We start from the raw sequence: 23,727 nt of genomic DNA, 5'->3' as shown, positions 1-23,727 counted from the left end.
GTTCACCCCAGAAATGATTCCTTTTTTTTTTTTTGTATTTTTCCAAAGCTGGAAACGGGGATAGACAGACTCCCGCATGCGCCAGACCGGGATCCACCCGGCACGCCCACCAGGGGGCGATGCTCTGCCCCTCCAGGGTGTCGCTCCGTCGCGACCAGAGCCACTCTAGCGCCTGAGGCAGAGGCCAAGGAGCCATCCCCAGCGCCCGGGCCATCTTTGCTCCAATGGAGCCTCGGCTGCGGGAGGGGAAGGGAGAGACAGAGAGGAAGGCGCGGCGGAGGGGTGGAGAAGCAGATGGGCGCCTCTCCTATGTGCCCTGGCCGGGAATCGAACCCAGGACTTCTGCACGCCAGGCCGACGCTCTACCACTGAGCCAACTGGCCAGGGCCCAGAAACGATTCTTATGTGCACCCCTTCCTTGGGCAGGACAAGGTGACCAGCGTTTCAGACCTGTCCCCAGCACTCGGTGCTGACACAGAAATGTCCTTCAGCAGCTGGGTCCCAGGGGGTCAGCCCGAGACCGAGCCACACACAACAGGACGTGGCGAACGTCCACGCCTGCGTCCCTACCTCTGTGAATAAAGTGGGCTACTTTCTGGAAATCCTTCTCCAGAAGTCCTCGGGACGTCAGTGCTGGGGTCCCCAGGCGCAGTCCACTGGGCCGCAGCGCACTTCTGTCACCTTCAACAGAAACAGGCTGTGTGCCTGGGTGGCCCCCAGACCCACCACCGAGCACGGTGCACTGGCAGAGACTCTGGGCACAGGTCCGCAGACGCCAGTCCGACTGGTGCCAGGAGCACCACTGACCCCATGCTGGAGGCAAAGGCACAGGAAGCAGCAGGTCCTGGCGGCTCTCCGTGGCCTTTGCCCTAACACTGAGGGTTGGGATGGTATCACCCACTCCTTACCAACAACCCCCTGAGAGATCCAGCCTGTTTGCCAGCCCCTGCCTCCCTCACCCAAACACCGCCTCACTTCCCAGCACTCCACCTTAGCCCCTGTCCCGGGGGTCCAAACACCGCCTCACCTCTCAGCACTCCGCCTTAGCCCCTGTCCCGGGGGTCCAAACACCGCCTCACCTCTCGGCACTCCGCCTTAGCCCCTGTCCCTGGCGTCCAAACACCGCCTCACCTCTCGGCACTCCGCCTTAGCCCCTGTCCCGGGGGTCCAAACACCGCCTCACCTCTCAGCACTCCGCCTTAGCCCCTGTCCCTGGCGTCCAAACACCGCCTCACCTCTCAGCACTCCGCCTTAGCCCCTGTCCCGGGCGTCCAAACACCGCCTCACCTCTCAGCACTCCGCCTTAGCCCCCGTCCCGGGCGTCCAAACACCGCCTCACCTCTCGGCACTCCGCCTTAGCCCCTGTCCCGGGGGTCCAAACACCGCCTCACCTCTCAGCACTCCGCCTTAGCCCCTGTCCCTGGCGTCCAAACACCGCCTCACCTCTCAGCACTCCGCCTTAGCCCCTGTCCCTGGCATCCAAACACCGCCTCACCTCTCAGCACTCCGCCTTAGCCCCCGTCCCGGGCGTCCAAACACCGCCTCACCTCTCAGCACTCCGCCTTAGCCCCTGTCCCTGGCGTCCAAACACCGCCTCACCTCTCAGCACTCCGCCTTAGCCCCCGTCCCGGGCGTCCAAACACCGCCTCACCTCTCAGCACTCCGCCTTAGTCCCTGTCCCAGGGGTCCAAACACCGCCTCACCTCTCAGCACTCCGCCTTAGCCCCCGTCCCGGGCGTCCAAACACCGCCTCACCTCTCGGCACTCCGCCTTAGTCCCCCGTCCCTGGCATCCAAACACCGCCTCACCTCTCAGCACTCCGCCTTAGCCCCTGCCTCCCCCATCCAAACACCGCCTCACCTCTCGGCACTCCACCTTAGCCCCCGTCCCCGGCGGGTCGAGCCTGTTGGCCCAGGTGGTCCCACAGAGAGCCCCATGGACCCCCCAGCCAGCCTGGTGTGTTTATCCCCCACATCACTTCGTGTCTGTCCACAGAACCCACTGTCAGCCGTGGCAGCAGAGACCACGGAGGATTCTCACCTGGGCAGGTGTTCTTGTTGCAGGCAATAGAACAGGCTTCTAGCACCTTCTCAGCCCTGACACCGTCTGTGCCCTTGGAACGGAGATCCACGAGGATCAAGTGGTTGTCAGAACCACCTGGAGACCAAGTGGGACAGACAGAAATGCGGATGGTCAGTTCATACCAAGGGAAGGATTCCTCTCCTCCCAAGAGACGGGGCTGGAGCAGATGCGGGCTTCCTGCCCACCACGGGTCCTGGAAGGCTTGGAGCGCCTGTGAAGAGGAGACCCTGCAGGACCTCCGAGTTGGACAGTGTGAGAAGGGTGGCTGGTGGTGGCGAGGGAGCTGTGCGGCAGAGGGGACGATGGCCGGACTGCCCACGGCAATGACCCAGCCCACAGGGTGCTGGTCAAGGACCAGAAAGCTTGCCTGGGGAGGGACAGCTTGCTCGGGGCAGGTGCCATCCCTGGCTTCTGTGTTCTCTGACAAAGCACAGAGAAGTGCCTACACCCCCAAAATCAATCTCGGAGGCTCCCTCGGGGACAGCACCCCAGTGGCAGGCCACGTGCCCTTGATGGTAACCGTGGGTAACCACTCCCTTCGTGAGCACCTGTCGGGCGCTGGGCACTGAGGGCCTGTCATGTGTTTTATCCCTCAGCGGGGATCAGAGGGGCGCTGATGGAGGTAGCAAAGCTCCAAGAACGTTCCGGAACTGGCCCAAGGCCACCCAGAAGCCTTCCAAGTAAACAACGACGACTTCAGAGATGCAAGGGACCTAACTCACGGCTCAGCTCTGGACCCCATGGCCCTGTGCGTCCGTACCAGTCCCCACCCTCCCACCAGCTACTGGCTGTGCGGCTCTGGTCAGTCGGGCAGCTCCACGTTCCGGCAGCGCCACGCCCAATTGTAAACTAAGACCAACACTAGCCAAGGCCGCCCGTAGGTTAAATAAGGTGCTGTGTCCAGCACGTGGTCAGCACCAGCACGAGGCCACTCTCCAGAAATGCTGGCGCGATGACTGTCCCCTTCCTCTGCTTCTGCCTCAGGTGAGGGTCATGACCAAGGTTCGCCATGGAGACAGCCCTGGGGGTCCTGCTCCGTTTCGGTCCTGGCGCTGCCGCCCACCAGCTGCGTGACCACCGGCACCTGACCTCTCTCGGGCGAACCTCAGGACCCCTTTCAGAAAGCTGTTCTGAGGACTTGAGGCCTCACCTGCCCGGTGACAACGGCGGCTACTGGCCTAGCCGAGGAGACTGTGGTCACCGCATAAGGAAGGCGGGGCCTCTGGAGGTGTTTCCCACTCGTACCGCCGGGAGCCCTGCCAGGGCCGCCACCCTACAGCCAGCCCCCCCGTGGGGGAACCGTGGCGTGAGGCCCGACTCCACGCAGCCACCAGGACCAGGGTCGTAGCCGAGGGTTGGCGGGTGCCGCCCACGTTTCCTGTGTACCTGTGACTATTTTGTAGCCCAGCTCCATCAAGGTCTCAGCCAGAGCCTTGCAGTTGGCCACCACCTGGCGCTGATACACCTTGAATTCCGGAGTCATGGCTTGCTTCAGGGCCACCGCCACCCCTGGCGGGAAGAGACAGTGGGTCAGGAAGGAAGGACGGGGTTTACAGACGGACCGAGAGTCAAAACACCTTAGTTCCACCCAGGTTCTTTCCTGTGTCGCAGAAAGGAGCAGATATTACACCCTGCCCCAGATGCAACTGCCTTTTCAACCCTGCAATCACCTGGCCAAACCTCCAGACCTCTTATGTCTGAGGAAGGGCTTTGGAAGTAGCCTTTCTTCCGGGCACGAAGTCTCATGCTAATAAGATTACCACAGGAAAGCTGTTCTTAAGCAAAGTAGATTTTACAGTCCCCTCTGGGCTCCAGATGTGAAAATGATTGCTTAGCTGCCCTAACACTGATGCTTCGAAGCCAGACTATGCAGCTCTTTCAGTGCAGAGTTCCGGCTCATCGGCACCTGTGTTCAGTCCTGAGGGCTGCTTGTCAGGCACAGAAAGTGGAGGAGGACAGTCCAGCATGCCTGTGCCCCAGGCCCACCACAGGCCTCCCGTCAGCGTGGGTGCGTGTGTGTGTGCGTGCGCGTGCACGTGTGCAGATGACCGGAAGGGGCTCAGAGTGGCTGGAGGCTGGACGATGCCATCGTCTGAGGATTGAAGACGCCACAGAGGCTGAGCTTGCAGGCACAGAGCGGGGACACAAAAACCCCAGTGGCTGAAATTCCCAGTCGTCACCTCCTGCCCCTCTTTGGAGCTCGAGTGCTTCTCTAGATGGAGGATGCTCTGAGATCACCCCAGATTTTTTTTTCTTTTTTGTATTTTTCCGAAGCTGGAAATGGGGAGGCAGTCAGACAGACTCCCGCATGCGTCCACCAGGGGGTGATGCTCTGCCCATCTGGGGCGTTGCTCTGTTGCAACCAGAGCCACTCTAGCGCCTGAGGCAGAGGCCACAGAGCCATCCTCAGCGCCCGGGCCATCTTTGCTCCAGTGGAGCCTTGGCTGCGGGAGGGGAAGAGAGAGACAGAGGAAAAAGAGGGGGAGGGGTGGAGGAGCAGATGGGCGCTTCTCCTGTGTGCCCTGGCCGGGAATCGAACCCGGGACTCCTGCACGCCAGGCCGATGCTCTACCACTGAGCCATCCGGCCAGGGCCAGATCACCCAGGTTTTCTCAGCCACTTGTACAGAAAGGGAGTGAGTCTACGACTCCTTGCAGGGGGACCATGGAACCAGATCCAGGAGCTGCTGGTGCGCCCCAAGGTCAGGGATGTGCCCCAAGGTCAGACACGGGTGCCCCCTGCTCCGCAGGAGTCAGGACGGCAGGGGAGACACCGGCCCTTACACATTGCAGTCCACTGGCTCTGCCCTCTCCAGCTGTCCAGTTCCTCCCCTGTCGTTGCTCACACAGGGTCACACACAGACCGGGCCTGCCCCTCAGCTTTGCCTGTGGGCAGCCACACGTGTCCCTACCTGATACCAACCAGCAGCTCACATCTGGTAAGACTGATATTCCTCAAGTTTCTCCCGAGTGTGGGAGTCCCGGCACAGCCTCGGTGGACAGGTGAGGTGGGAGTTGGGGGCCACAAGACAGAACAAGTGGGAGAACCCTCAAACCAACGCAGGGGGGCCTCCCGAGGGCTCGGCCTTGGGTTGGCGACATCATACCAGCGATGGCGTGGTTGTGGGGCCCGCCCTGCAGTCCTGGGAACACGGCAGCGTTGATGCGCGCCTCCAGGTCGTACAGGAGCTCTCTGCCGGTTTTGGGGTCTGTGCTGCGCACCCCTGGACGAAGACAAACATGAGAAGGGGTACAGCAGGTGGGCTGTCCCCTCTGTGTCCCCCTGCCTGGGCTCCAGGCCAGACTGGCCCTGGGGCACTAAGCACAAGCCCGGCCTCTGCTCCGGAGGCGAGACCAGGTGTGGAAGACTGCAGGACAGAGAGGGTGCTGCTCCCAAAGGTGGGCACCCCTCCCTGCCACAGGTGAGACGGAAGGGTGGACACCTCCCTGCAGAGAGCTTGGAACAGAGAGGACGCCTTGGGCATATTTCCCCAAAGACGTGTCCAAGAGCAGTCTTCCAAGGTGACTAGTTTGAGGAAGGCAACACTCGTGTGGCTAGACATGGGGAATAAGGTTCGTTTTGTTGACAAAGGTAATCATCAGTAGCAGTAACTACTAATGTCTCTATAGCGCTTCTTTCTATTTATTTTTGAGGGAGAGGGATAAGAAGCATCAACTCATAGTCGCAGCTCCTTAGTTGTTCAGATTGCTTCTCATATGTGCCTTGACCAGGGGGCTCCAGCTGAGCCAGTGACCCCTCGCTCAAGCCAGCAACCATGGGGTCATGTCTATACTTGCACGCTCAAGCCAGCGACCTCGGGGTTTCAAACCTGGGTCCTCAGCGTCACAGGCCGACACTCTTTCCACTGGGTCACCGCCTGGTCAGGCTCTATAGAGCTTCCTGTGAGCCAGAAGTGCTCTAAGCACTTCACCTAAATTGAACCCTCACAGCAGCAGACCAAAGGGACTGGTACTATTATTATGACCCCAACTTTGGAGGTGATGGAATGAGGCACAAAGAGACTCCCCACTACCCAAGGCCGCGGTGAGCGTGGGCACGACCAGCCTCGCCCCAGCTGGCTGCGCAGAGCAACCATGACACACAGTGGGGAAGACACATCCCCCCGGCAGGCGCCTCAGAAACCCCAACGCGACCAAAGGGCCTCAGAGGAGGGCCGGGGCTGCCCGTGGGCCCACGGCTGTGTCCAGGGGCAGGAGCCGGGCCAGCTGTGTCCAGGGGCAGGAGCCGGGCGAGGAGATGAAGAGCAACTCCGTCTGCGGAGGGCTGGTGTCTCGGCTGATGCCCCTTCACGCACCAGGGCCCCCCACGGGCTGAAGGACGGCCTCACCCCCACGGCGGCTTTCTCCGCGACAGGACGCCCGCGGTAACGGGAGCGCCCGCACACAGGTGGGCAGTCGGCATTCCATCACCACAGAGCAAGTTCCGAATACACTGGTGCCAGGCCTTACACACCCACACCGTCAGACTGGACCACTGAGCGTGCTCCCAAGGAGAAACATGGCGGGCTACGGTAAGTTCCCAGAACACGTGCCATGGGAGGCCCCGGGAGGCCCTGGCTGCCCCGAGCAGCTTCCTTTCTCTCCAGCACCAGCCTCGTGAGCAGGCTTAGCTGAGCCACGCGGTGCTGCTGGCACCCAGCACCGCACCCCTCCTCCTCCCGCAGGACCCACATAGGTGTGCTCAGGGCTTCTCCTCTCTAAAAGCCCTTCTGTAAAGCCTGTCACTGTCCCCTCCTGTGCGGCTCCATCGGGGACCTCAGGTCAGACCCCCGCCCAGCTTCCTAAACCGAATGTGAACACCCCGAGGAGAGCGGCAGGCCCTGACGCCCCCCGCCCCCTGCGGGAGCCCACCTCGCCTGTAGAAGATCATGCCGGCCCGGCAGCCCCTCAGGGTCTTGTGGGTGGTGGTGGACACCACGTGGCAGTGTTCAAAGGGCGAGGGCACCACGCCCGCGGCCACCAGCCCGCTGATGTGCGCCATGTCGGCCACGAGGTACGCCCCGTTGTCGTCCGCAATCTTCCGTAATCGGGCGTAGTCCAGATTTCGGGAGTAGCAGCTGGTTCCTATGACGGCAAAGGTGACGCCGCTGTCAGAGCCGCCACGAGGTGGCCTCAGGGTGCACACACTCGAAAGCTCGGGGGTTTCTCCCTCTACAGTCTGAGGACAGAAACGTAGACTGTTCTCGAAACACATCTTTGTGCCAAAGGCAAGCACTCCGGTCCCTGCCTCTGCACTGTCATGGTGGTTGGGACGGCCCCCAACTAGGATCACCACCCCCAGTGAGTCAGGGATCAACTTTCCTAGATGCTCCTCTGAGAACAGCCTCAGGCATCAATTCACCCAGTACGAGGGGTGGCAAGATGGACCCCCTGGGAGAAAAGAATGTCCTTAGAAGCTAGGAGTCCGGCGCCCCGAGGCAGACACTAGCCATGAGCGGGGACCGGGTGGGGAACCAGAGCACCAGGCCTCCGCCGGCCAGCGGCCTGGGAGTGCTGACGAAGAGCTGCTCTCGCCGGGTCAGCACCTGCAATGATGAGCTTCGGGTGGAAGAGGCGGGCGTTGTCCTCCAGCTGGTCGTAGTTGATGTAGCCAGTGTCCGGGTTCACCTGCGAATGTCACGGATACAGCACTGTTTCTCTCTCTCTCTCTCTCTCTAAAGTCAACTTAAATACATTTTTTAAAAAATAAAGAAAATTAGTGACTGAATTTAAGCAAGTTCACTTTAGGGTCGAAAACCAAAAATCAATTCTATTCCTTTATAAGCAGCAAAAGTAGAAAATGAGACTTAATAATTATTATCATTGCTTTCAAAAGCCACAAAACATTGAACAAAAGATTTATTGACAAGACTTCTACACAAAACATTATTGAGAGAAATTTTCAAAAAAAAGGTGCTAGTAATTACGGCCGTGTGCTTATGGAAGGGCAATCTGACAGACAGAAGACCGTGGGCAAAGAACCTCCCGTGAGAGGCGGCCGCCCGACCGAGGTCAGTGTGGCCCTGCAGGGGAAGCACGGCGGTCCAGCTGGGTCCACTGAGCATCCGCAGTGCAGTCACCTGCACACCTGCCTCACCCACACCCAGAACCCAATTCCAGATGGACTGCAGGTCGACACGTTCTTGGGAAGTTCAGCTCACTCAGTCAGGGGGAGTCAAGATAATCAAAGGGGGTTCCTGTCGGAAAGATCCGGGGTGGGGGTCACGGGAGTCCTCTAGGGAGGGGTGGTGAGGAACTCCCCATGCTGAAGCCCCCACCTCACGGACGGAAGGACATCGGATTTAGGCGGTCACCCTTCCAGATTAAGAAGGCGCTTTCAGCTCTGGCTGGTGGCTCAGTGGAGAGAACGCTGGCCCGGCCTATGCACGTCCCGGGGTTGATTTCCGGTCAGGGCACACGGGAGAAGCAACTGTTTGCTTCTCTTCCCCTCCACCTCCCCTTCTCTCCCCCTCCCCTCGTGCAGAGCAATCACCCACCAGTTCTCCCACCTTAGAGGAGGCCGTTCTTCCCATGGTAAAAACACTGACATGGGAAACGAACCCGGAACCCGGAACGCCCATTCAACGAGCACCAGGGGAGACAGTTCCTGCGTGCCAGGAGGAGTCACCAGGTACACAGAGTGCCCCACGAGCAAGTACGCAGCTTAACCCTCTGCTGCCCATCTGAGTATCTTCACAGAGACGTCACTGTGCCCCTCATGAGCCCTGAATCTTTTTCTTTTTTTTTTAGAGACAGAGAGAGAGACAGAGAGAGGGATAGACAGGGACAGACAGGAACGGAGAGAGATGAGAAGCATCAATCATTAGTTTTTCGTTGCGACACCTTAGTTGTTCACTGATTGCTTTCTCATATGTGCCTTGACCGCGGGCCTTCAGCAGACCGAGTAACACCTTGCTCGAGCCAAAGACCTCGGGTCCAAGCTGGTGAGCTTTTGCCCAAGCCAGATAAGCCTGTGCTCAAGCTGGCGACCTCGGGGTCTTGATCCTGGGTCCTCAGCATCCCAGTCCGATGCTCTATCCACTGCGCCACCGCCTGGTCAGGCATGAGCCCGTGAATCTTATGTGCATTTCTTTTGGAACAAATTGTTTGTAATGGCAAGGGCCCCCACATAAATATGTGCCGGTCCCGTGATGGGCACATGGCCTGGTCCTCAGGGGGCTAACGAAGGCTGACTAGGTGCTGTGGTGAGGCCGCTGGCTCCGGAGTGCGGGATACAGCTGCTGTCACCAGCGTCCCGGCTGTGGTGGGCCTGGTTGCCGGGAGGTGTCACCCCAGCTGTCCCTGCCCCCGAGTTCTGCTGCAGCCAGCGCCCTCCCACACTCATCTCCCAGTGCCTTGTTCTCCGTCCCAGGCGTCCCCAGCCCGCCCTGTGTGCCCGAGGAGTCCCCAGCACGGGGCGGTGACACAGGGGGAGAGGAGAGGTGAGGACTCCCTACAGTGCCATGTGGACGAGACATTTTGGTCGGTTCAGCCACACACTGGAGGCTTTCTGAGGAGGTGAGCTCCAGAGCCGTGGAGAGAGGGGCCCTCTTACCTTGTAGGGCATAGACTCAAAGAAGATGGAGGTAGCAGAGATCTTCTTCTTGTCCGTCATGAACCCATGAGTCAGGTGTCCTCCATCAGGCAGGTCCAGGCCCATGATGCGCCCATGGGGCTCCGCCAGGGCAGTGTACACGGCGAAGTTGGCAGGGGAGCCTGGAATGGGCAGACCAGAGGACGTACAGTGGCTTCCGACCGGGAGGCACCCAGCAGGACCCCAAGCTTGGCCACCATGGCGTCCACCAGGGAGGCCCGGGCTGACTGGGCCAGCACAGTGGAAGGGTCCTCCTCCGACCGCATGCTGGTCGGGTCTGGGTTGTTCCCGTGGCCTTCAGGCCGGACAGCCTGCTTCAGACATGCTCCTCACTGGAGGGACTCTGCTCGAGGCTTTCAGTTTTTATATAAAAAAACCCAAACCGCCCTGGCCGGTTGGCTCAGTGGTAGAGCATCAGCCTGGCGTGCAGAAATCCCGGGTTCGATTCCCGGCCAGGGCACACAGGAGAAGCGCCCATCTGCTTCTCCACCCCTCCCCCTCTCCTTCCTCTCTGTCTCTCTCTTCCCCTCCCTCAGCCGAGGCTCCATTGGAGCAAAGATGGCCCGGGTGCTAGGGATGGCTCCTTGGCCTCTGCCCCAGGCGCTAGAGTGGCTCTGGTCGCGACAGAGCGACGCCCCGGAGGGGCAGAGCATCGCCCCCTGGTGGGCATGCCGGGTGGATCCTGGTCAGGCGCATGTGGGAGTCTGTCTGACTATCTATCCCCGTTTCCAGCTTCAGAAAAATTAAAAAAAAAAAACCCCAAACCACCTGGACCTGGTCATTACCAGAGTAGGGCTGGACGTTGACGCCCCAGCACCGGGGGTCCAGACGGTAGGCCTGCAGCGCGCGCCGCTGGCAGAGGACCTCCAGCTCGTCGACGAACTCAGTGCCGCCGTAGTACCTGGCGAGAGAAGCGGAGACGTGGGCGCGCTCCGTGCGGAGGCCCGGGGAGCGCGGGGCGGGCAGGGGGACACAGGCGCAGGCCTGGTGCAAACCCCTCACAACTGGTCTCCCCGCAGCGCCAAGCCGTGTGCCCCTGAGCACCATCTCCTCAGCCACAGGGAGATCCTGACCTCGGCCACAGGGAAATCCTGACCTCGGCCACAGGGAGATCCTGACCTCGGCCACAGGGAGATCCTGACCTCGGCCACAGGGAGATCCTGACCTCGGCCACAGGGAGATCCTGACCTCGGCCACAGGGGTGGCCCCTGCTGTCACATCACGCTAAGTGCAATAAGCCAGCTACACTGTACGATTAGACAAGGGACCAAGAGTAGTCACTGTGGTGGAGACAGCACAGGGGACGGTGGCTGACCAGGGGGACGGTGGCTGACCCGGGGACCGGTGGCTGACCCGGGGGGATGGTGGCTAACCCGGGGCCGGTGGCTGACCAGGGGGATGGTGGCTGACCCGGGGCCGGTGGCTGACCAGGGGGATGGTGGCTGACCCGGGGCCAGTGGCTGACCCGGGGCCGGTGGCTGACCCGGGGCCGGTGGCTGACCAGGGGGATGGTGGCTGACCCGGGGCCGGTGGCTGACCAGGGGGATGGTGGCTGACCCGGGGCCGGTGGCTGACCCGGGGCCAGTGGCTGACCGGGGGATGGTGGCTGACCCGGGGGCCGGTGGCTGATCCGGAGCCAGTGGCTGACCAGGGGGATGGTGGCTGACCCGGGGCCGGTGGCTGACCAGGGGGATGGTGGCTGACCCGGGGCCGGTGGCTGGCCCGGGGGACGGTGGCTGACCGGGGGACGGTGGCTGACCCGGGGGACGGTGGCTGACCGGGGGACGGTGGCTGACCCGGGGGACGGTGGCTGACCCGGGGGACGGTGGCTGACCGGGGAATGGTGGCTGACCCGGGGGCCGGTGGCTGACCAGGGGACGGTGGCTGACCCGGGGGACGGTGGCTGACCAGGGGGACGGTGGCTGACCCGGGGCCGGGAGGAGGAGGAGGGGTGGGAGTTACCAGGTTTTTCTTTTTTCATTTGTAATAAAATTTTACTTTTTGTTTAATAATAACATGTCATAAATTTGTTTTTTTATCTGTATACATACTAATAATTATAATAACTCAATCCAGGAGAAAGTTTTAACATTTAGATCTTGTAGTCCCAAAAAGCTTTAAAATTTTTTAAATTAGCTGTATATACATTTTTTAAAAATGTTTATTGAGCCTGACCAGGCGGTGGCGCAGTGGATGGAGCGTCGGACTGGGATGCGGAAGGACCCAGGTTCGAGACCCCGAGGTCGCCAGCTTGAGCGCGGGCTCATCTGGCTTGAGCAAAGAGCTCACCAGCTTGGACCCAAGGTCGCTGGCTCCAGCAGGGGGTTACTCGGTCTGCTGAAGGCCCGCGGTCAAGGCACATGTGAGAACGCAATCAATCAATGAACAACTAAGAAGTCTCAACGCGCAATGAGAAACTGATGATTGATGCTTCTCATCTCTCTCCGTTCCTGTCTGTCTGTCCCTGTCTATCTCTGCCTCTGTAAAAAAAAAAAAAAAAAAAAAAAAGTTTATTGATTTTAGCACAGTGGCTGCGCATTTTACATTCCTACCATCAGTACACAGGTTACAATTCCTCTAAATTCTCATCAACACTTGTTGTTTTTTAAGTGAGAGGAGGGGAGATAGACTCCTGTATACACCCCAACAAGGATCCACCCAGCCACCCCCATCTGGGGCCGATGCTTGAATCAACCGAACTATCCTCAGCGCCTGAGGCTGATGCGTAGACCAACCGAGCCACTGGCTGCAAGAGGGGAAGAGAAACAGAAGGGGGAGAGCTGACAGCTCACTGTGGTTTTGCCTTGCAGTTCCCTGATGAGTGAGGAGCGGTGCCCCTTTCCTGTGCTTGTTGGCGGGAGCTGCTATTCCATGGGGACAGAGCTTTGCTTATGCAGGATGACAAAGTTCTGGAGATGATGGTGGTGATGGTTGCACCATACTATGAATACGCTAAATGCCACTGAACTGAACACTTAAAAGTGGTAAATTTTCTGTTAGGTGTGTTATTGTGTTTCCACAATAAGGAAACACAGGGAATAAGAGTATCTTACTCACAGTGGGGCAGGACAATAAGAAGCCAGGAGAACCACTTGGCAAGTGGAACGGGGAAACTGAGGCAGAGAACTGAACAAGCTGGCCAAGACATTCACAGACAATTACAGAAGGTCACCAGGGTAGAGGCAGCCCTGGGTGCCTAGCAACGGGCAAAACTGGTGCCAGACGTCACCCTCAGAACAGCCTCCCCTCTCCCGGCATATCTCTGTTCGTGAGGTTGAGACCCCTGGCGCTGATCTACCAGTGCAGACCACAACCCCGAAAGGGCACAGCTGGAAAAGGGGAAAAGGTGACGACCGTCCACTGAGAGCTCCCCTAAGACCTCTCCTAACCCCCAGCCTTTAAAATCCCTCAAAACAGGCCCTGGCCGGTTGGCTCAGCAGTAGAGCGTCGGCCTGGCATGCAGGGGACCCGGGTTCGATTCCCGGCCAGGGCACAAAGGAGAAGCACCCATCTGCTTCTCCACCCCTCCCCCTCTCCTTCCTCTCTGTCTCTCTCTTCCCCTCCTGCAGCGAGGCTCCATTGGAGCAAAGATGGCCCCGGCGCTGGGGATGGCTCTGTGGCCTCTGCCTCAGGCGCTAGAATGGCTCTGGACGCAACAAAGCGACGCCCCAGAAGGGCAGAGTATCGCCCCCTGGTGGGCGTGCCAGGTGGATCCCGGTCGGGCGCATGCGGGAGTCTGTCTGACTGCCTCCCCGTTTCCAGCTTCGGAAAAAGGAAGAAAAAAAAATCCCTCAAAACAAAACACCTAGCATGGGCGCGTCCTCCCCGGAGTGTGCCGCGCCTGCCCCCACCCCTTCCCAGACTCTCCCTGTGCTCACAGCAGCCCCCCGGGGCTCACTTCCCTCCTCCAACATTTCCAGATGCCGAGGCAGCTCCACCAAGCCTCTGATTTCCAGTGAACCATCGCAATCCTGCCTGGGGTCAACTCCACGGGGGCCCTTCCTTCTCTATGTCCTCCAGGACACACATGTACACAGAAGCAAAAGCCCTGTGTCAGCTTCTGCAATCGCCACCTTTGCCTGATGATGGCCGTAAAAAAGGAAGAAAGGAAGAATATCATCTCTCGTGGGTCTCAGTGTGAAGGAGTTGATGGAACCTGCTGCCCGTCTTAAATCCCACACGTCTGATGCAGACACGGTTTCCACACCCAGTCACGCCTGGAGCAGGTCGACTACTCACACGGCAACGGCACTCAGAGCACTTACTGACCTTCTCCTAGAGGCTCGTCGGACAGTTCAGCAGCTCCACACTCCTTTGTGGACGGGCCTGCTATTCTAGAAAGCCCCCAAACAGGCTGTTACAGGGACCCCGAGTACGGCCGCTCGGAGAACAGCTATTCTGCCCCAGGCGGGCGCCATGGAGAAGTTATGTCAGAGAGCAGGCAGAACGGAAACCCTCCCGTGTTAGCATCCTCTATGGATCCAGTGCCTCCCAGGGGGAACACAAATCCTCCCCTCCCGTATTAGCATCCTCTACGGATCCAGTGCCTCCCGGGGGGAACGGAAACCCTCCCGGGTTAGCATCCTCTACGGATCCAGTGCCTCCAAGGGGGAACAGAAACCCTCCCGTGTTAGCATCCTCTATGGATCCAGTGCCTCCCAGGGGGAACACAAATCCTCCCCTCCCGTATTAGCATCCTCTACGGATCCAGTGCCTCCCGGGGGGAATGGAAACCCTCCCGTATTAGCATCCTCTACGGATCCAGTGCCTCACAGGGGGAACGGAAACCCTCCCGGGTTAGCATCCTCTACGGATCCAGTGCCTCCAAGGGGGAACAGAAACCCTCCCGTGTTAGCATCCTCTACGGATCCAGTGCCTCCCGGGGGGAACGGAAACCCTCCCGGGTTAGCATCCTCTACGGATCCAGTGCCTCCCAGGGGGAACAGAAACCCTCCCGTGTTAGCATCCTCTACGGATCCAGTGCCTCCCGGGGGGAACAGAAACCCTCCCGTGTTAGCATCCTCTACGGATCCAGTGCCTCCCAGGGGGAACACAAATCCTCCCGTGTTAGCATCCTCTACGGATCCAGTGCTTCCCAGGGGGAACACAAATCCTCCCGTGTTAGCATCCTCTATGGATTCAGTGCTTCCCAGGGGGAACGGAAACCCTCCCGTGTTAGCATCCTCTACGGATCCAGTGCCTCCCAGGGGGAACGGAAACCCTCCCATGTTAGCATCCTCTACGGATCCAGTGCCTCCCGGGGGGAACGGAAACCCTCCCATGTTAGCATCCTCTACGGATCCAGTGCCTCCCGGGGGGAACGGAAACCCTCCCATGTTAGCATCCTCTATGGATCCAGTGCCTCCCGGGGGGAACGGAAACCCTCCCGGGTTAGCATCCTCTACTGATCCAGTGCTTCCCAGGGGGAACGGAAACCCTCCCGTGTTAGCATCCTCTACGGATCCAGTGCCTCCCAGGGGGAATGGAAACCCTCCCCTCCCATATTAGCATCCACTACAGATCCAGTGCCTCCCAGGGGGAACACAAATCCTCCCGTGTTAGCATCCTCTACAGATCCAGTGCTTCCCGGGGGGGAACAGAAACCCTCCCGTGTTAGCATCCTCTACGAATCCAGTGCTTCCCAGGGGAACGGAAACCCTCCCGTGTTAGCATCCTCTACGGATTCAGTGCCTCCCAGGGGGAACGGAAACCCTCCCGTGTTAGCATCCTCTACGGATCCAGTGCCTCCCAGACGGAATGAAAACCCTCCTGTGTTAGCATCCTCTACGGATCCAGTGCTTCCCATGGGGAATGGAAACCCTCCCGTGTTAGCATCCTCTACGGATCCAGTGCCTCCCGGGGGGAACGGAAACCCTCCCGTGTTAGCATCCTCTACGGATCCAGTGCTTCCCGGGGGGAACGGAAACCCTCCCATGTTAGCATCCTCTACGGATCCAGTGCCTCCCAGGGGGAACGGAAACCCTCCCGTGTTAGCATCCTCTATGGATCCAGTGCCTCCCAGACGGAATGAAAACCATCCTGTGTTAGCATCCTCTACGGATCCAGTGCTTCCCATGGGGAACGGAAACCCTGCCGTGTTAGCATCCTCTACGGATCCAGTGCCTCCCAGGGGGAACGGAAACCTTCCCGTGTTAGCATCCTCTATGGATTCAGTGCCTCCCAGGGGGAATGGAAACCCTCCCGGGTTAGCATCCTCTATGGATCCAGTGCCTCCCAGGGGGAACGGAAACCCTCCCGTGTTAGCATCCCGTGTTAGCATCCTCTACGGATCCAGTGCCTCCCGGGGGGAACGGAAACCCTCCCGGGTTAGCATCCTCTACGGATCCAGTGCCTCCCAGGGGGAACGGAAACCCTCCCGTGTTAGCATCCTCTACGGATCCAGTGCCTCCCAGGGGGAACACAAATCCTCCCCTCCCGTATTAGCATCCTCTACGGATCCAGTGCCTCCCGGGGGGAATGGAAACCCTCCCGTATTAGCATCCTCTACGGATCCAGTGCCTCCCAGGGGGAACGGAAACCCTCCCGTGTTAGCATCCTCTACGGATCCAGTGCTTCCCATGGGGAATGGAAACCCTCCCGGGTTAGCATCCTCTACGGATCCAGTGCCTCCCAGGGGGAACGGAAACCCTCCCGTGTTAGCATCCTCTACGGATCCAGTGCTTCCCATGGGGAATGGAAACCCTCCCGTGTTAGCATCCTCTACGGATCCAGTGCTTCCCATGGGGAATGGAAACCCTCCCGGGTTAGCATCCTCTACGGATCCAGTGCCTCCCAGGGGGAACACAAATCCTCCCCTCCCGTATTAGCATCCTCTACGGATCCAGTGCCTCCCGGGGGGAATGGAAACCCTCCCGTGTTAGCATCCTCTACGGATCCAGTGCCTCCCAGGGGGAACGGAAACCCTCCCGTGTTAGCATCCTCTACGGATCCAGTGCTTCCCATGGGGAATGGAAACCCTCCCGGGTTAGCATCCTCTACGGATCCAGTGCCTCTCAGGGGGAACGGAAACCCTCCCGTGTTAGCATCCTCTACGGATCCAGTGCCTCCCAGGGGGAACGGAAACCCTCCCGTGTTAGCATCCTCTACGGATTCAGTGCCTCCCGGGGGGAACGGAAACCCTCCCATGTTAGCATCCTCTACGGATCCAGTGCTTCCCGGGGGGAACAGAAATCCTCCCGTGTTAGCATCCTCTACGGATCCAGTGCCTCCCAGGGGGAATGGAAACCCTCCCGGGTTAGCATCCTCTATGGATTCAGTGCTTCCCAGGGGGAACGGAAACCCTCCCGTGTTAGCATCCTCTACGGATCCAGTGCTTCCCAGGGGGAACACAAATCCTCCCGGGTTAGCATCCTCTACGGATCCAGTGCCTCCCAGGGGGAACGGAAACCCTCCCGTGTTAGCATCCTCTATGGATTCAGTGCCTCTCAGGGGGAACGGAAACCCTCCCGTGTTAGCATCCTCTACGGATTCAGTGCCTCCCGGGGGGAACGGAAACCCTCCCGTGTTAGCATCCTCTACGGATCCAGTGCCTCCCAGGGGGAACGGAAACCCTCCCGTGTTAGCATCCTCTACAGATCCAGTGCCTCCCAGGGGGAACGGAAACCCTCCCGTGTTAGCATCCTCTATGGATTCAGTGCCTCTCAGGGGAAACGGAAACCCTCCCGTGTTAGCATCCTCTATGGATTCAGTGCCTCCCAGGGGGAACGGAAACCCTCCTGTGTTAGCATCCTCTATGGATTCAGTGCCTCTCAGGGGGAACGGAAACCCTCCCGTGTTAGCATCCTCTATGGATCCAGTGCCTCCCGGCACTCTGGCAGAAGCGGCCTTTGATACACGCACCTACCTCTGGCCCGGGTACCCCTCAGAGTACTTGTTATTTAAGCAAGAGCCCAGGGCCTCCAAAACGGCGCGGCTGGCGAAATTCTCAGAGGCGATCAGCTCCAACCCGAACCTCTGCCGCTGACTCTCCTTCTTAATGATGTTGTAAACCTGATGAGAAGAAAGGTTTTCTTCTTTTCAGCTTAACATTTTGTTCTGATCACAGGATAACCAAGTATGGACAAGAGTCACTGTCAGAGAGCTACACTTTACCCTCAGGAGCTGACCATAACCCAAATAGCCAAACTCAGAATACAATTAAATGAGTACCTCACCCAATATTAATTCTATTCCATCTTGTTTTCTTTATTTCCACATTTCACCAAGTTTGCCCCTCCCTGAACCTTATTCCTTGCTTCTCTTCCTTAAAATAAGCTTCCTTTAAAAATAAAAAATGGTCAGGTAAATCCACAGAGACAGAAAGTAGACCAGTGGTTGCCTAGGGTTTGGAAGGTTGGTGGGTAACTGCCAATGGGTTCAAGGTTTCTTTCTTTCTTTTTTTTTGTGTGTGACAGAAACAGAGAGAGGGACAGACAGGGACAGACAGACAGGAGGGAGTGAGATGAGAAGTATCAATTCTTCGTTGTGGCACCTTCATTGTTCATTGATTGCTTTCTCATATGTGCCTTGACCGGGGGGCTACAGCAGACCGAGTGACCCCTTGCTCAATCCAGTGACCATGGGGTCATATCTATGATCCCACGCTCAAGCCAGTGACCTCGGGGTTTCAAACCTGAGTCCTCTGCATCCCAGTCTGATGCTCTATCCACTGCGCCACCACCTGGTCAGTCAGGCTCAAGGATTCTTTGGGAGAGTATAAATGTTCTAAAATTGACTATGAAAACACTAAAAAACCCCACTGAATTGTGTACTTTAAATAGAGGATCTACATAGTAAGTGAATGATATCTCAGATATAAAGTTGCTATAAAAAATACATTAATAGGCCCTGGCCGGTTGGCTCAGTGGTAGAGCATTGGCCTGGTGTGCAGGAGTCCCGGGTTTGATTCCCGGCCAGGGCACACAGGAGAAGCGCCCATCTGCTTCTCCACCCCTCCCCCTCTCCTTCCTCTCTGTCTCTCTTCTCCCCTCCTGCAGCCGAGGCTCCATTGGAGCAAAGTTGGCCCGGGCGCTGAGGATGGCTCTGTGGCCTCTGCCTCAGGCGCTAGAGTGGCTCTGGTTGCAGCAGAGCGATGCCCCAAGATGGGCAGAGCATCGCCCCCTGGTGGGCATGCCGGGTGGATCCCGGTCGGCACATGCAGGAGTCTGTCTGACTGCCTCCCCGTTTCCAACTTCAGAAAAATACAACAACAACAACAAAAATACATTAATCAAAGATGCTGCCTGGTGTGTACGTGTAAGTCTGAACTGTAGGGAAAGAGTCACACCTTCATGGCGCCCCCCCCCCCCCCAAGAGCAGCAGCATAGCGCTCTGTGCGTTGTAGAAACTCAGAAATACTTAAACTTTCCCTGGAAGGGCCTTTGGCACTTGGTCAGCTACTGCCTCTAAAATCTGGCACTCTTAAGACTCACTGCAAGACTATTCTGAATAAAGTACATTTACGACCAGAACTAGAGAGTACACAAGACACTCCAATGTAAGAACGCCCCCCCCTACCAGGACAACCCCTCCAACCTCACCTCCAGGTCACCGTCTTTCAGGGGCTGCGCCAGCATTTCATGGTGCGAGGCCCACAGGTCAGCATCCCCGCGAGCGCTGTTGACTGCAGCCGCCATTGCACTGGTTCAAAGTTGCCTAAAAACTGGAGGAATTTCCAATGCTGAATTCGGTTAAAGCTCATGGGAGCCTGTGAGTTCTCTGAATTGCTAAGTGCTGACACTGTATTTTATAGCCTTTCCCTTAGAACTGCTTGGTAAAGACAAAGATCTTCTATTGCAAAACCCCGGTGTGGGGCTTCCGGTTCCTTTCTGTGCTGTGGGTGTGAGCCTGTTATCCCATCAGTAAGGAGAACTCCCCCGGGCCGCCTAGGGCCTGGCCCACCCAGCCTGTCCGCAGGGAGCCCGGTGCTGCCTTTGGTCAACTACAGCCTTTTCCTGTGTATGGCTTCTTTCCGACTAAACTAACTTCCTTGAAAGCAAGGACTGTTGGTTACTTTTATTTTTTTAAGATCTCCCACGGCATCCAGTGTGGCCCATACATGAAGTCTTATTTGCCAAACGCCCGAACAAATGAACTGCTGACTTAGTGTTATTTTTCCCCCCATTTTTCAAGTAATGAAAATGAGGCTCAGAGAGGTAAAGTATCTCAGCCAATGACTGCACAGCAAGTTAGCCACAAAGATCAGACTCAAAACCCCAACCCACATGCTTGAAGGACCTACAGGATTGTTGTAGAAACTCCTCTCTCAAACCAATGGGTTCACAACTAAAGGGAACAATCCGAGTTACTGTCTCTCTCTCTCTCTCTTGTTCTTCCCCTTTCTCCCTCTGTCAAATCAATGGCAACATTCATATCTGACCTATTATTGTTTTTTGTTTTTTATTCAGTGAGAGGAGAGGCAGCAGAGAGACAGACTCCCGCAGGTGCCCAACTGGGATCCACCTGGCATGCCCACTAGGGGACAATGCTCTGCCCATCTGGGACGTTGCTCTGTTGCTCAGCAATGGAGCTCTTCTTAGAGCCTGAGACAGAGGCCATGGAGCCATCCTCCAAGCCCAGGGTCAACTCACTCCAATCAAGCCATGGCTACATGAGGGGAAGAGAGAGAGAGAGAGAAAGAGAGAGAGAGAGAGAGAGAGAGAGAGATGCAAGCAGGGCAGGGGTGGAGAAGCAGATGGTCACTTCTCCTGTGTGCCCTGACCAGGAATAGAACCTGGGACATCCATATGCCAGGCTGACACTCTACCACTGAGCCAACCAGCCAGGGCCAATAATCTTTTCTCTAACCTTTTTATTGAATTTTTGGTGGGGACAGTAGTTAGCATAATTATACACGTTTCAGGTGTACAATCCTACCTACAGCACATCATCTCTACACTGTATTGTGTGTTCACCACCCCAAGTCACGTCTCCATCCACCACCATTTATCACCCCTATTTCCTCCTCCACCTCCTCCCATCCGCCACCAATAATAATCTTTATCCAGGAAATTCCTAACCGGAGCTTTCAAAGCAGCCGTTATCTTACCACGCGCACATGATTAGAAATGCAGCCACCCCTACAAAACAAAGGTGGAACCACTTGTACTTAAAACGCAATGGATGCTTCTGTGGCAACAGCAATATCACCTTGCCAAGGGCAGGCCAGCAACCTTGACCGTGGTTGGTCACATCCACATTTCCATCAGAGGGGGCGAGACTAGTTCGGGCACCAGGCCCATGGCTTCTCCTCGCTGACCTCTGCACTCAAGAATAGCCAATTCAACCCATGGACCCCTGCATGGGCCAACATATCATCTACATCCTCAGCAGGTGGTAAGCCCACACACACAAAAAGCACCAGAGCCAAAACAGAATCTCAAAGAGAAAAGCTTCTTTTAAATATTGGCTCGTCAAGGTTTAAAAAAAAAAAAAAAAAGCTTTGAAGGTGGCAAGCAACAGAGAAGTTAATTCCCTACCACTAAATAAAATAACTAAAGTCGTTACACCAAAAATTCCTGAGTGTAATGTAACAACTTGACTGGGCTCACAGATGCAGTCCACCTTCAGTACAGTGTGGCGTGATCCTCTCCTCCACCCCAGGGAGACAGACCTAGTAAGTGAATTCATTCGCCAAAGTCATCAGCCTCCCATGCCTCCATGTGGACCCTCCGCCTGTGAGGACAGTCAGATAGATCTACAGCCACTCTGTGGAAGGCATTCGAGGTCCACTCTGCTCAGAAAAGAGAACGAAGTCTGCATACTCATCTGTGGTCTCACTCAGTCCATTTCAGCATAACTACCTGCTGCCCCTCTGCCTCCTTGCCAATCTCTTCCTTACCCACGATGCGAACTACTCCGGAGTCACAGCTGCTTCTGCACCCCGGCGTGAGAGTGCATGTGTGGCCATCAGCCCTCCTCGGGCCAGCAGCGCCCCCTGCTCTCGCTACCCACCCACTGGGAGTTTTCTCCCTGCCTCCTGCGGCTACTCAGGACAAGTCCTCCCAGATGGAGCACGAAATTCATGCCTTCATCCAATCCACACCCTCGATGAAATAAGAATTCTCCCTTCAGCGTTCAAGATACTTTGTCTTGCCCTGGCCAGGTGGCTCAGTGGATAAAAGCACCATCCCGGCTCACCGAGGTCACAGGTTCTATCCCTGGTCAGGGCACCTACCAGAAGCAACCAATGAGCGCACAACTAAACGGAACAACTAAGTGGAACTACGAGTTGATGCTTCTCTCTGTCTCTCTCCCTTCCTCTCTCTCAAATAAATGGGAAAAATTTTTTTAAATGGCTTTGTCTTGTTTCAATGAAATCAATTATAGATATAATTAAGTCAATTACATCTATTATATCCTGGGGCACCCTGAACTACAGAGTAAGAAAAACTCCTGAGTGTAATGTAACAACTTGACCAGGCTCACAGATGCAGTCCACCTTCACTACAGTGTGGCATGATCCTCTCCTCCACCCCAGGGAGACAGACCTAGTAAGTGAATTCATTCGCCAAAGTCATCAGCCTCCCATGCCTCCAAATCTTCCCTGGGCCTCTGTCCCAAGTGGAACCACCAAGCGGTCAGCTGAGGGTTAACTATCCTGCTCAATGTCACCTGTCTGTCTCACACACATCCTGTAATTTCTTTTTTTTTTTTTTTTTTCCCTGAAGCTGGAAACAGGGAGAAACAGTCAGACAGACTCCCGCATGCGCCCGACCGGGATCCACCCGGCACGCCCACCAGGGGCGATGCTCTGCCCACCAGGGGGCGATGCTCTGCCCATCCTGGGCGTCGCCATGTTGCGACCAGAGCCACTCTAGCGCCTGAGGCAGAGGCCACAGAGCCATCCCCAGCTCCCGGGCCATCTTTGCTCCAATGGAGCCTTGGCTGCGGGAGGGGAAGAGAGAGACAGAGAGGAAAGCGCGGCGGAGGGGTGGAGAAGCAAATGGGCGCTTCTCCTATGTGCCCTGGCCGGGAATCAAACCCGGGTCCTCCGCACGCTAGGCCGACGCTCTACCGCTGAGCCAACCGGCCAGGGCGATCCTGTGATTTCTACTTTACAGAAGCGAAAACCAAGGCTCAGAAAGATAAGGTCATATAATGAGTTAAAATCTGAACTGTTTCACCTCTAGTCCCAAAGCCCTTCCTCATCACACTGAACAAAAGCACTATTATCCACCTCCGATGCATGTTCCCTCAAGTAAAATATTAAAAGTTTGATTCCATAAGACTCTAAACTGGTGTTTCCAGTGCTGCCTGATCCATCATGGCACCTGTTTGTGCTGGGACGTCAAAACACAGGGCGCCGGCCCAAGGACCCCACAGGGCAAAGTCTGTCCCCTGGAACAGGGGTGACAGGCGGAGTCCCTCCCCCACGGGGTCTGGGCGCAAGTCCGAAAGTAAAGTGACCACAAAGGCCGTGCTTGGCGCGCAGGCTTCCGTGAGCCCTGGTTCCATTCCAGGTGTGCCATTCTGCTAGCTGCAGGTCGCGTCTAACTCGGCTCTTCAAGTCTCACCTTCCTCCTCTGTGAACTGGGCTACAAGTTACGACTGAACTTTCAGCTTTGTTGATCTACCGTAGCAAGGGGAAAGAAGGGCTGCCCTTAGAATGCTCCACCAGAGAGCGCTCAGTGGACAGCGGCAGCTCGCATATCTGTGTTAACGCTGAGGCCACCACCCCCGAGTGCATCCACCTGCGACCAGGGAACCGAACTCGCGGCCGCGCCACCCCTCGCCCCAGGTCCTAACAAAGCGCGCCTCGCCTCCTCTGGGCCGGTCAGAACCAGGAGACGGTGGGGCAAGCGACCAGAAGGCGCTCCCAGCAAAGCGCACCGCGGGCGCTGCGGTCACCGAGCCCTGGGACCCGAAGCTGCCCACCTACCGAAGAGGGATCAAGCGCACCAGCCTAACGACACCTCGGTCCCACGCTGCTGTGGGCGCGACCAAAGTCCGAGACCCGCCAGGCCGCGCACCCGCCACGTGACGCGCCGCGCGGGCCCGGAACCAGGACTTGGCGCGCGCGGCTCCTGGCCTTCCCCTCGGGACCCGGAGCGC

General features: G+C 57.4%; 1 protein-coding gene across 1 annotated transcript in view; it reads right to left on the bottom strand.

The window, feature by feature from the left end:
• The window catches only part of SHMT1 (serine hydroxymethyltransferase 1), a 24,899-nt gene extending 1,172 nt beyond the window's left edge, over nucleotides 1–23,727 (bottom strand). The window contains exons 1-11 of the mRNA XM_066264414.1: nucleotides 23,555–23,727; nucleotides 19,215–19,336; nucleotides 17,540–17,685; nucleotides 10,461–10,576; nucleotides 9,637–9,797; nucleotides 7,628–7,709; nucleotides 6,954–7,166; nucleotides 5,189–5,305; nucleotides 3,469–3,591; nucleotides 2,041–2,157; nucleotides 571–681 (exon numbers count right to left, since the gene is read on the bottom strand). Of these exons, the coding sequence (XP_066120511.1) occupies nucleotides 571–681; nucleotides 2,041–2,157; nucleotides 3,469–3,591; nucleotides 5,189–5,305; nucleotides 6,954–7,166; nucleotides 7,628–7,709; nucleotides 9,637–9,797; nucleotides 10,461–10,576; nucleotides 17,540–17,685; nucleotides 19,215–19,310 (1,282 nt within the window). The 5' untranslated portion in view covers nucleotides 19,311–19,336; nucleotides 23,555–23,727. The remainder of the gene's footprint in view (nucleotides 1–570; nucleotides 682–2,040; nucleotides 2,158–3,468; nucleotides 3,592–5,188; nucleotides 5,306–6,953; nucleotides 7,167–7,627; nucleotides 7,710–9,636; nucleotides 9,798–10,460; nucleotides 10,577–17,539; nucleotides 17,686–19,214; nucleotides 19,337–23,554) is intronic.

Source organism: Saccopteryx bilineata, chromosome 2 (assembly GCF_036850765.1).
Source record: "Saccopteryx bilineata isolate mSacBil1 chromosome 2, mSacBil1_pri_phased_curated, whole genome shotgun sequence".
Lineage (NCBI taxonomy): Eukaryota > Metazoa > Chordata > Mammalia > Chiroptera > Emballonuridae > Saccopteryx > Saccopteryx bilineata.
The sequence above is the reverse complement of the archived record's forward strand: the minus strand, read 5'-3'. Positions and strand labels throughout refer to the sequence as shown.